A 13,550-nucleotide genomic window follows, 5' to 3' on the forward strand; every position below is an offset into this window, starting at 1 on the left:
GCAGATGATGTGCTTCTTTTCACCAAGGCAAATAACTCTCAATTTCATTTCATCACTGATTTATTTGATAGATTTAGCAGGGCTTCAGGTTTGAAGATTAATATTTCCAAGTCTAGAGCATTCTATTCTTCAGGGATACCGCATGAAAAAATCAACAATTTCACATCAATAACTGGCATCAGAAGCACAACATCTCTTGGCAAGTACCTGGGCTTTCCTATGCTTAAGGGCCGCCCCAAAAGAACCGACTTCAACTTCATCATTGAAAAAATGCAAACTAGGCTGGCTACTTGGAAAAACCGTCTTCTCAACAGAACAGGTAGACTTGCTCTAGCTACATCTGTTCTTTCTTCCATCCCTTCCTACTACATGCGAATTAATTGGCTCCCCCAGAACATTTGTGATTCCATTGATCAAACTACTCGCAATTTTATTTGGCGCGGATCTGGTAACAAGGGTGTTCACTTGGTAAGTTGGAAGAAAATCACTAGCCCAAGGTGTTATGGTGGTCTGGGTATTAGAACGGCTCGAAATGCTAACACTTGCCTCCTTGGAAAGTTAGTTTGGGATATGGTACAGTCCACAAATAAGTTATGGGTGAACCTTCTTTCGGATAAATATTCAGCAGGTCATCAAGTCCTTCATGCGACCGCTTCAAGCAGGAGTTCGCCCTCTTGGGCGTCTATAATTCGTGCAAAAGACATTTTCAAAAATGGCTATTCTTGGCGTCCAGGTTCGGGCTCTTCCTCTTTCTGGTTCAGCAATTGGTGTCCCCATGGCCCCCTTGGTTCGTTGGTTCCTGTTATCGACATTCATGATAGTCACCTAACAGTTAGAGAGGTGATAGGCTTCGATGGCCAACACACTGATTCCCTCTACACTACTCTACCTCACCCGATAGCTGATACAATTAATAATTTTCAAGCTAAGTTCAATCCAACCGTTGAGGATGCCTTCATTTGGAGCCATAATAAAAATGGTGTTTACTCGACAAAAAGCGGATACTCCTGGCTTCTCTCTTCCACGGAATCAGCCAACACCGCAACTTCAAGTAATTCGTGGTCCTGGATTTGGAAATTAAAAGTCCCGGAGAAATATAAGTTCTTTCTTTGGCTGGCTCTTCATGAAGCAGTTCCAACGTTAGCCTTGCTTCATCATCGAAACATCGCTGGATCTACTATTTGTGGAAGATGCGGGGAAGAGGAAGAATCCTTCTTGCATTGTATTCGGGACTGCAATTATTCGAAAGTAATCTGGCACAAGTTCGATTTCAATGACACAATCTTCTTCTCTACCAACAGTCCGCGAGATTGGATAAGGAATGGAGCAAACAGTCTTCGTTCTACCACTTTCCTTGTTTGTCTTTGGTGGATTTGGCGGCATCGCAATCAAATGTGTTTCAACAATGAAGCCTGGTCCCTTACGCGGTTGAGCCTCAACATACAAAACTCAATTGAAACAATCACTAGGAGTTTCCAGACCGCAAACATTTCAGCAACAGCAGACCGCTGGATTAGATGGAATAGTAGCAACTACAGCTGCCACATTCTCAATGTAGATGGCAGCTGCCTTGGCAATCCAATCCGAGCTGGTTATGGAGGTTTGATTCGCAACAATGCAGGGTTGTTTCTGCGTGGCTTCTCAGGTTTCATCCAGAACTCTAGCTGCATTCTCCAAGCCGAACTCACAGCAATCTACAAAGGTATTCAGCTAGCAGTGGAAATGGGAATTGAGGAGTTAGTGTGTTACTCTGACTCTCAACTTTCAATTAGTCTCATTTCAGGAGAGGTTTCTAAGTTCCATTCCTATGCGGTGCTTATTCAAGATATAAAGGATATCATAGCTTCCAACAATTTCACCGTTGTTCACACGCTCAGAGAGGGAAATCATTGCGCTGATTCCTTGGCCAAGATCGGAGCTTCATCATCTATAGGATTCTTGGAGCATCAGACCCCTCCTCATGATCTTGTTGACAAGATTAGAATTGACGCTATGGGAACTTGCTTCCTAAGAGCTTAGTCTTTTTTCTGTTCCTTCTTTCTTCTTTTTCTGTTTGTTTTTTAATCTTAGCTTTGTAACCAAAAAAAATTTCTATGATTGTTTCTTTAACAAATGTCTTATAAACTATTTTTAACATTTCTTTGTTTTTATTGTTAATAAAATAAACAGGTATAAAGCTTTTGAAATTGTAATAAACGGGTGTGTTTGGATGGAAGGTTTAGGAGGGGATGAGAGGGGGGTTACTTTTCATTTTTAAATTACGAACACTATAAAATGTTTTTTAAAAAATTAACATATTAGCATGATAAACCATTATATTATACTTCAATCACATTTAATTTATTTTAGAAAAAACATGTTATATAATCCGTAATTTAAAAAAGAAAAGGTATTTGTTCCCTCTCTTTCCCTTCTAAACCTTCCATCCTAACACACGAAAAAACTATTGAGCAATGATTGATATTTGTGTAATGATAAGCTGATAACTAAAATGTTGTTCTCTTTAAAAAAAAAGAAAAAATGGAAGGGATGTTGGTAAAAATTAATAATTAATACACTTTAAAATTTAAAAAAGGTATTCTGAAAATTGTAAAAAAAATTAAAGACATTTTATATTTAGCACTGAGGTAGTATCTTGTTCAATTTGTAAGGACATCAAGCATAAAAAGTATGGAAAATACTAATAAATACTTTTAGGAATTTTTTTTTTTGAAGAATAAATACCTTTAGGACTTTTTTTTTGCAGAAAATACTTTTAGAATGCTTTTTAAATTTAAACATTTTTAAAAAATAAAATAAAAAGACGTCGTTTAACCTTTTCATCAAAAGTAATACTAATAATTTATAATACTATTGAAAATTGTGAATATAAGACTTTTACACATGTTTGATTTAGATTTTCAAAGGCAAATTTTTTTGTTTTGTTGTTTGTAAATAATGTACTCCCTCCGTCCCATATTACTTGACCTATTTAGAATATTTGCACTATTCATGTACCATGCTTTGATTCTATTTTTCTACTAATATATAAAAACAAAATATAGCATATAAGATGTTATTAGATTCGTCTCGATTAATATTTTCAAAATATCAAATTTTCGTAATTTTTTCTGCTAGATTATTAAAGAAATTTAAGTTTAAAATTGTGCATTGTCATACGTGACAGAGTCAACTAGGTCAAGTAATATTGGACGGAGGGAGTAGTATTTTAGAAAAAATCTTTGTAGATTTGAATTAAAAATAGATAGATAGATGAATGATCTGATCTAATGGTATGAACACACAGACACAGACACAGACAGTGATGTAAGAGTGGAGAAGATTGATGAATCGTTGATTTCCGATTCCAACTCACCCGCATGATCATGGAGACTTTCCCACTACTGTTTATGTTCTTCTTTTTCTTTTCGGTAATAATAACTTCTCATTCATTCTCTCCAATTCATTCCTTCATTCGATTTCTAGGGTTTACGCCTTCCCTATATTTGTATTCTTGCAGGTTTTGTTTGTTGCTGATTCCACACCCATGTATGTAACTAACTAATTAACTATTCATTTAATTCTCTTCTTTCTTCTAATCATTGCTTTCTAATAATTAATTACTTTCTCTCTATGCAGAGTAGCATCTTGTGACCAATGTCATCGCACCAAGCAGGAACCAGATGTTACTGCAACTCCAATCCGCAATTATCCTCATGATAAGGTATTTTTATTATATCACATATATACCATTGAATAATCATCCATGAAGCATAATCTCCGTCAAGAACTCTGACACGACACTTGACACATCGCCACCACTTTATATACGTTAATTTATTTATAGATGGTCTAAAATGAAAATCTAATTACATACATACACGTCGACACTTGACCAGTCCTAGTTGTCTGACACGTGTCATACCAGTGTCGTAGGAGTGTTGGAAACCACGACACCCCTAGTCCTAGAGGTGTCCGTGCTTCGTAGATCATCATGCAATAATAATATTAATGATGAATGTACGCAGGACATTGATATAATTGCAGCATATAGCGATGCATCCGGTCATATTCGGCTAGCTAGGTTGAAAACGATGGACTTATCTGCTTCTTGGGTTTGGGAAAATCCTACTAATGTCAACACTGAACATCAAAACAACTCACAGGTATTTCATCTTCGCTATAATCTAGACTTGAATGAATATATGAACCAACTACAATGTATTTTGCTTAGGATATCGATTTATTGCTTCAAGTGTATGGAATTCCAATTTCAATTCCAATTGGACTAGCTGATAATATTTACAATCTGATATTATTACAGGGAGGAATGGAGTCATTGCAAACTGATTCAAGATTTGAAGAAAATCTCAAGCACTCTGAAGATGAACATTATCCTGAAGAAAGCTTAGTTCAAATTCCCCATTCCTCACCAATGACTCCGGTGAAAATCAAGCGCCGGGTAATAATCAGAATTTGTCTTTTGCAACTCAGTTGGACAATGAATGAGAGGGAAAAGAGAATTTTTATTTTTTTTGCTGTTGGCTTGGTCTTTTCTAATAGTTTCCTATCCCTTAGATGATGCGGTTACAAAGAAGGAAAGCTCGCGCTGCTGAACTTGTTCAACAAAACAAAGAAACTGAAAATCGCATTGTATCAGCAGCAATTGAACGCTCCAAAGGATTTGATACCACTATCAAGGGAAAGTATAGTATATGGAGGAAAGAATATGAAAACCCAAATTCTGATTCAACTCTTAAACTCATGCGAGACCAAATAATAATGGCCAAAGCTTATTCCAATATTGCAAAGTCCATGAACAAAACTGTTCTTTACGAAGCTCTTGTCAAACACTCCAGAGATAGTCAACTAGCTATTGGAGATGCACATTCTGATGCCGAGCTTCACACTGGGTATTTTTTTAATAGTCTTTGTCTTGTTTCTTAGACTAATTAGGCTGTTTCATTTTACATATAATTAAGTTTCTACCTATTGCCTTTGCTAGAGCACTCGATTGGGCAAAAGCTATGGGTCACGTTCTTTCTTTAGCAAAGGACCAACTTTATGACTGCATTTTAGTGTCTAGGAAGTTAAGGGCAATGCTTCAATCAACCGAAAATAGAGCGAATATGCAGAGGAAAAGAAGTGCATTCTTGACTCAGCTAGCTGCAAAAACAGTGCCTAGACCATTGCATTGTCTTCCCTTGCAACTCACAGCGGATTATTACCTACAGGGATATCATAAGAAAGGAAATGTTGGCAAAGAGAAGATTGAAGATCCATCTCTTTACCACTATGCTATATTTTCTGATAATGTACTTGCTACATCTGTGGTTGTTAATTCTACTGCGCAGAATGCAAACGAGCCAGAGAAGCATGTATTCCATATAGTAACTGACAAATTAAATTTTGAAGCAATGAGAATGTGGTTTCTCACTAACCCTCCTTCTAAAGCAACCATTGATGTTCAGAATATTGATGATTTCAAGTGGCTAAATTCATCGTATTGTTCTGTTTTACGTCAACTTGAATCAGCAAGACTCAAGGAGTATTACTTTAAAGCCAATCATCCTTCCTCCCTCTCTGCTGGTTCTGACAATCTAAAATATAGAAATCCCAAATATCTGTCAATGCTGAATCACTTAAGGTTCTACCTTCCTGAAGTTTATCCAAAATTGGACAAAATTCTATTCTTGGATGATGACATTGTTGTGCAGAAAGATTTGACACCCCTCTGGTCAATTGATTTGAAAGGTATGGTGATCGGTTCAGTGGAGACATGCAAGGAGAGCTTCCATAGGTTTGATAAATACCTAAACTTTAGCAATCCACTGATCTCAAATAATTTCAGTCCCGATGCATGTGGTTGGGCATTTGGCATGAATGTCTTTGACTTGAAGGAGTGGAAGAAACGAAACATCACTGGAATCTATCATCGGTGGCAAGATCTGGTAAAATTCACAAATCTTATTCCTCCCTTTATATTTGTCTAAATATACCTAAATATTTTAAGCCATTCTGTTTTCTAAATATTATGCAATGAAATTGTTTGCTTGAAGGTTCCTATGTGCGTATTGTGCCCTTCATTTTCAGGCATCAAATCCAATTACCATAAAGCCATGTCTTACTGTTTTGTGTTTGTAGATAGTGGTTTCTTCTTATCAGAACTAGATTTATCGTTTTCTTCTCTGCAGAATGAGGATCGAACCCTCTGGAAGCTTGGAACCTTGCCCCCAGGATTAATAACCTTTTATAATCTGACCTATCCGCTAGATCGAGGATGGCATGTTTTGGGACTTGGCTATGATCCGGCTCTGAACCTAACAGAGATAGACAATGCCGCCGTCGTTCACTACAACGGAAACTTCAAGCCATGGTTAAATCTTGCTGTTTCCAAGTATAAATCGTACTGGTCCAAATATGTTATGTTTGACAATCCATATCTTCAAGTTTGCAACCTCAGAAAATAGTGAATTTTGTGTCCATATATTTCCTCCACTAGCATATTGTACCTTTTGAGGATGGTGGCACATGTAATGTAGGGTGTGTGATTACAATTTACATCACATGGTCCACCATGGATAAAGCCATTTAAGCAAAAAAAAAAGTAGTCTTTTATTCTTTTAAAATTAACAATTAGCCCATTATTCTTTCTTTAATTATTTCATTATGCTCTTGTAAGTATATATCTCATACCTTAATTAAAACACACTAGTTCAATTTTTCCCCCTCACTGAATTTTTATTTGATTTGATTGGTTTGTGTCTATCATATTGCACTTCTGGATTGTTTTGACTTCACTATATATCGTATTCATAGCAATTCAATAAATTACCATTCATTCTATGGTGTATTCAAGTTTGTGCAGATAATCTTCCATTGAGACTAGTTAATGTTATGCTTTGCTAATTGCTAGTGACCTGATACTAGTTTCTTTAATTCATAGGTTTGGATTTGAAGTTTTTGCTTTTTTGTTTCTATCCCATATACATATTCATGTCTGAGTAAACAGTGTTCAGTTAAGACATCAGTGCTCCTTGCATATTCTCCTTTGATCTTCAAAAGATGCTGATTTGTTTGCTGAGTTGCTGGTTTATTATGATATTTTGTTTACAAATAACATCAAAAGAATCTATCGTTGTTTCATTCTGTCAAATCTGGTATGAGAATTAGTGGAAGAGGTATTAAGATGAAGGATATGAGAATTAGACAAAAGGCACTGGAAAATTGCAGAAAATATTGCAGAAACAAGTATACCACTATAACTAGTGTTGCTACTCGTGAATCTTAATGGGTACCTGAGCTCTTATGCAGTTCTGGAGTAAAACTGACAGTTGGTGACTTCTGTGGTATTTGTCCAATTGACCAAATCAAGGAAGCTGCTGAGAAGGTTGGCTGTCATCCCACCCGTATAAAATAATTAGGAAGGGTGACAACAATGGAGTCATTTTTTTTTTCTTTTTGTATCTTTGCTCTGATGCTACAAGCATTTGAAGTTCCTCATCGTAGTGAAAGAATATGAGGGGAGCAGTAAATTAAGACAATTTTTTATTCTATCATACTTGCTTCTCGTGCGTCAATATTTCAGATTATATAATTTGAAATGTGTAAAAACACGTTAAAAACACCCTACAACATTTCAAATTATATAATCTAAATCAGGTATATGGAGGATGGGGAAAAGAAACAGTCCTAAATTAAATAATTGAGGTGAGGTTTATAACGAAGCTCTCTATCTTTTCACATGTCTTCTAACCATAAAAAAAAATGTCTTCTAAACCATGTTCTTCATAATAATACTCGAAAAAAACTGATAATCAACACTTGCAGAATCAATAAAATGAATGTTGATGGCCACTACAGTTCTTTTTACCGCGCTCACAAAATCAGAATATACACTGCACCCTATTGTCTTGGATAAGCATGTTGAAAAACTAGTCGGTTCTCAGTACTTGTTTTCACTATATCAATAGAATTTGGGGGTGAATGAGAATCAAAGAGGGGACTCGGGGTAATGCTCCACATGAGTTGTTTCCATAAGCTATCTTGAGGGGCTTGTTAAAACAAGCTTAAAACAGCTTATAGGTATAGCACAAACTATTTTTTTAAGTTAATTCTAAGCACTCGTACAAGAGATTATGTTATAAGATAAGCTCATCCAAATGAATCATAAATGCTTAAGCCACTGTTTGGTTAAAATTTCAGAGAACGCGGAAGACTATTTTGCTACGTCACGTTCCAATGCACTTACAATGAAAGAAGCTCTATTGCTCTTTCAATCAAAACAGGTTTGCATTTGGTGAAAACTAATACATACAGCTTGCTAATCACCTGGTTCAATCTGAGTGCTTGTCTAACACGATCTTTACTATTAATAAATAAGTCAGGCCCAAATTTCTTGATGAATTTGTGTTCGATGCAAAATGCTAGTGAAATGTATGTGGAAGAATGCTACTTACCACAACACACACACACACGAGTGAATTCAACTATAACTAAGCATTGGCGATGTGTTTGGGAAAGCCAAACATCATATAAAGATTTTTGAAAACTTCCAAAATTTCAGCAGTTAACATTTTGAAATGATGAAGAAAAAATTCCTCGAGAAAGTAAGATACAAAACATCTCTATAAACTGACTTTATATGCTACTGTTTTAACCAAATCCTCAAAAACTGCAAGTCAAATACATTCTATTAAAATAATAGAACATCATATATTCTGAAACTCTCAAAGAAAGGTTGAAAGTAACTGTTCAAACCAGTACGAGAAAAAACTGTTTTCAAAAATGACTCGAGCAATGTACCAAAGCATAAGCAAATCCATTATTGGTTGCTGTGAGATATTATACGTTCAGCAAATTTATAGGTTCACTAGATGCAGTAAGCAAATATTACATAGAGAATATGAGGTGAAGTTAAATAGCAAATATGACATATTGATGATGTCCATTCATGCATGTGAATGAACATCATAAAAAACACGAGTTTGCCTCCGTAAAAGATAGTCATCTGGCGGCTGGCAGATGTTAGCTCATGTTGACTACTGTCGATATCAAAATGCATAAACTTATGCAACTTCTCCCTTTTCCAAGGTAAAGGGAATGAAAATAAATAGAATTATTATTCTTGGTGTTCTCTTTATCAGACTATACAAATTGTTCTTGACAATACACAGGTTTCTAGCCAATGCAATTATTATTCTTTCATGCATGGATTTGTATTCCAAAGTAGGACTATAAGACTTGGACATTAGTTCCATAAGTTCCCCGTACATTTCAAATCACGTGTAATACTGCAAATTACTGCCTGTTCAGGTGCTAGGAAGTGTTATGTTTCATAATTCTACACAAGAATCTTCAATAAACATATTTAGGTTTCTAGTAGAGTGCAGGAAAGCATGTGATAATAAATCAGATAGCCTTCTGGTCAGATATCAAATATGAAGACCAACTCATCACTATACCTGGAACAGAGTAATGTGGCCATCAGGGGAATTTGTATATCTGTTAGATGAATTGGATGCTTTCGTCTTTTAATGGGGTCACTTGTAAGCAGCCATTCCACGGCAATTGAAACAGAAGGGAGTTGTTCTTTCCCATCTGCTGAAAAAAGGCGAAATACAGTCCTCTTGAATTCCAGTCATTGTTTCCCGAGCAACTCTATCAGAGGGTGACAATATGGAACTTTTTCGTTTCCAATAAACATGTTTTGGAGCAGTTTCTTCAACGGCATTTTTTAGAGCCCATGAAAAACCTCTTGGAGCCTCTTTCAGCAAAGTTACTTAGACTGCTTGTAGGAGACAACCTTGGTGTAGCCCCTGACCTTACCTTCTGCTTTGGTCGAGATTTTGAGACAGATATGTGATGTTTCCTGAGAGGCAAACTGATACGTACAACAATAGTGTTGGTTGCATATGTAGTAATTAAAACATGGATGTCTAGTAAAGAGGAAAAGTCCTTTAATATTTACAGAAATACAAAATTCATTTCCACCCATCCTAAATTACATGTCTAGAAAACTACCCAACTCAAATAGGTTAATCTTTCTCTCCCCCAGCTGCCTTCAAAAGTTACCTTATTATCACTAATTGTAAACATTTCAAGCTCTAAAAGACACAATAAAGACAAAGGTACAGTTCCAAATATAGAATTCAAAGAGAGATCAGCATTTCTCATAAAACTAAGGGATAAGTTATTGCATACAAACAAACAATCTCAAGATTGAGAATAAAGTTATGAAGTATTTATTCGTGACAAGCTTGAGGCTACTATTGCCCGCATGCTCTATCCATTATCATTCAAATAAATAAAAGTTGACATGTGGCTGAATTCCTTGGGCACAAAGATAATTCATTGAACATTTGGTGCTTTGTACTTGTCTCTACAGATTTGGCAACCTGAATCTTCATAGTTGTCAATACTCTTGAGTTCTGCATTATATATTTTGCAAATGGAAACTCACAATTTATGCGGCTGTAATTCCTAAGTGAGCAAGTTGTAAGATGAGATAAAAGGCATTCTGGAACAATTTTTGGTTCCTTCCAATATCTATCACTGAAATTGTGTACTATATCAACCTGACAATGATACAAACATTGAATTGTTTTAAAAATGAATAAATAAATGTAGAAATAGAACCTAAAAAACAAAGGGCAATGGAAATGCTTAATATTAAAAAAAAAACCTCATGAACGATAAGAGTTTGAAGTTTAGGGAAATTTCCAAGCAGTTTAAGCAGCGAGCTCCACTTCAGCGACCCAAATGGATACACAAAGTCAAATATAAGCTCCAGGTGGGTTAAATTGTGAAACATGCAATGAAATGCAGTGGGCGCTGTCTGCATGAGTTACAAAGACATAAGTATGAAGTTAAAGAGTAAACTAACTAACTTCTTGAATTTAAGAGACTGATTTGGCTGAATAGATAGATACCTGTCGTATGCGGAGATGGTTGGCGTTATGAAACCAATCATACTAAAGAAATAGGATGAGGCAGAATCTGTGTTCTGTATTGATGCTCAAAGGCTGATTTATATACACAATGTACAACTTGTTCTACATCAGGGTAATTACACCAAATCCCTGGAAATCATCTAAAGAGGGAAATATAGTTGAAAGCAATTGAAAACAAATAATTACACGTTAAAGACAATAAATGAGTATCAACTAAATTAGTCTCCAATATTATTCTAATACCCCCCCTCAAGTTGGAGAGTGGAGATGAAGAACGCCCAACTTGGACAGCAAAGAGTCAAATTGACGTTTTCCTAGAGCCTTTGTTAGGATATCTGCAAGTTGTTTGGAAGTATGAACATACAGAGGTTGGATGTTACCCTTGACAATTTCATCTCGCACAAAATGACAATCAACCTCAATGTGTTTTGTACGTTCATGGAGTACCGGATTATTGGCAATATGGAGGGCAGATTGGCTGTCACAGTAAAGACTCATAGAAGCAGCATGCTCAACACCAAGAGAGCTCAACAATCCTTTCAACCACTTGAGCTCGCAAGTAGCTGCAGCCATGGAGCGGTACTCAGCTTCAGCCGAAGATTTAGACACTGTAGTTTGTTTCTTTGTCTTCCAAGAGATGGGAGAACTGCCCAACATCACAAAATAAGCTGTCAAAGACCGTCTAGTGAGAGGACATCCTGCCCAGTCCGCGTCACAGTAGGCATACAAGCGTAAATCACAATCAGTTCTCAGCAGAATCCCTTGTCCGGGATTACCTTTTAAGTAACGGACAACCCTAAGGGCTGCATTCCAATGCTCAATCTTTGGGTTCTGCATAAATTGAGCGAGAATGTGAACACAATACGACAACTCCGGATGAGTAACAGTCAAATAGATAAGTCGTCCAATGAGACTCCTATATTCAGTTGGATCTTTGAGGTCCGCCCCTTCAACAAGGGCCAGCTGATGGTTTTGTTCAATAGGAATGCTTGCAGGCTTTGCTCCAAGAAGTCCACAATCAGATATCAGATCCAATGCATATTTGCGTTGCGAGAGAAAAATACCAGTGGCATTCCGTGCAACTTCAATACCAAGGAAATATTTCAACTTTCCAAGGTCTTTCATGTGAAAACAGTTGCCCAAATAATCTTTAAATTTTTGTATAGCATCACTATGATTTCCTGATATAATTATATCATCAACATAAACCAAGACATATATCTCAGTGTTACAGCGACGCAACATGAAAAGAGAATAATCAGAATAGGACTGTTCGAAGCCATAAGTTTTCAAAGCATCCGACAATTTAGCAAACCAACATCTAGGGGCCTGTTTCAAACCATACAATGATTTTCGAAGACGAAACACCTTACCGGGTGATTGTTTCTCAAAACCCGGCGGAAACTTCATATACACTTCTTCCTCCAAGTCCCCGTGCAAGAACGCATTGCGGACATCCATTTGATGTAGTTGGAAGTTCTTGGCTGCCGCAATGGCTAAAAATGTTCGAACTGTCACCATCTTTGCTGTTGGAGCAAATGTCTCATTATAGTCAACGCCTTCAACTTGTCGGTTGCCATGAATCACCAATCTTGCTTTGTGCCGCTCAATGGACCCATCTGAATTATATTTGATCTTATAGATCCATTTGCATCCTATAGCTTTCTTTCCCGGTGGTAAATCTTCAGTTGTCCATGTACCATTTTCCTCCAAAGCTTGAATTTCTTCCTTCATGGCATTTCGCCATTTCTCATCCTTAACAGCCTCGACAAAAGAATTTGGCTCATGCCCTGCAGTAATTGCTGCCAAGAAAGCACGATGCTGTACAGAAAATTTGTCACAATTAACAAAGTGTGCAATAGGATAACGTGTACCTGAGGATTTCGAATGAAGCAGTGAACCGGCTGAGGGACTTACAGTAACAGTGTGTGTGACATGATCATTCAGACGTGTAGATCGCTTCTTGATTCTGTGTCCCCGACCAAGAAGTTCTTCTGTTTCAACACCTTGCTGACACTCCAATCTCTCACTTTCGTCTACATCTTCTGTTGTCTCAATTTGCTCCTCTAGAGTATGTACTTCCTCATTACTTTGAATGCGCTCAACATCATTTCTCAAAGTCGCACCTGCAGCCCCCAAATCATTTGTAGTCACGAAATTTCTTGTCTCCTTCCCTTCCTCACATTCATCAATTTGATCAACCGGCCAACCCCATTCATCTATGTGTGTTTCACTTATCTTTTCTTTGCTAGAAAAAGGGAACACATCTTCCATAAACTTCACATTCCGAGATACAAAATACTCTTCAGTTTCAATATCATACACTTCCCACCCCTTTTTCCCATAAGGGTAGCCTACAAAAATGCACTTTCGACTCCTACTATCAAATTTATCTCGCCCCCTGTTTTCATTGAGAGCATAACACAAACATCCAAATGTCTTAATTTGTGTATATGCAGGCTTAGCATCAAACAACACCTCATAAGGAGTTTTCCCATCAAGTAGCACGGAAGGAGTTCTGTTAATCAAATACGCAGCAGTAAGTATACACTCTCCCCAGAACTTCAAAGGCAAATTGGCTTGAAACCTCAATGCCCTTGCCACATTCAGTATATGTCG

At 36.8% G+C, this 13,550-nt stretch overlaps 1 protein-coding gene across 1 annotated transcript; it reads left to right on the forward strand.

The window, feature by feature from the left end:
• The first annotated feature begins 3,268 nt into the window (after nucleotides 1–3,268).
• LOC146942549 (putative galacturonosyltransferase 3) lies at nucleotides 3,269–6,712 on the forward strand. The gene is made up of 8 exons (XM_085756586.1): nucleotides 3,269–3,410; nucleotides 3,500–3,528; nucleotides 3,619–3,703; nucleotides 4,008–4,145; nucleotides 4,304–4,441; nucleotides 4,558–4,892; nucleotides 4,985–5,930; nucleotides 6,174–6,712. Exons 1-8 carry the CDS (start codon nucleotides 3,360–3,362, stop codon nucleotides 6,447–6,449), a joined length of 1,998 nt encoding a protein of 665 aa, XP_085612712.1. The 5' UTR covers nucleotides 3,269–3,359; the 3' UTR covers nucleotides 6,450–6,712.
• The last annotated feature ends 6,838 nt before the right edge of the window (nucleotides 6,713–13,550 follow it).

The sequence above is a fragment of the Medicago sativa genome, chromosome 3 (genome assembly GCF_051527215.1).
Source record: "Medicago sativa cultivar Bolivia chromosome 3, Bolivia_mono, whole genome shotgun sequence".
NCBI lineage: Eukaryota > Viridiplantae > Streptophyta > Magnoliopsida > Fabales > Fabaceae > Medicago > Medicago sativa.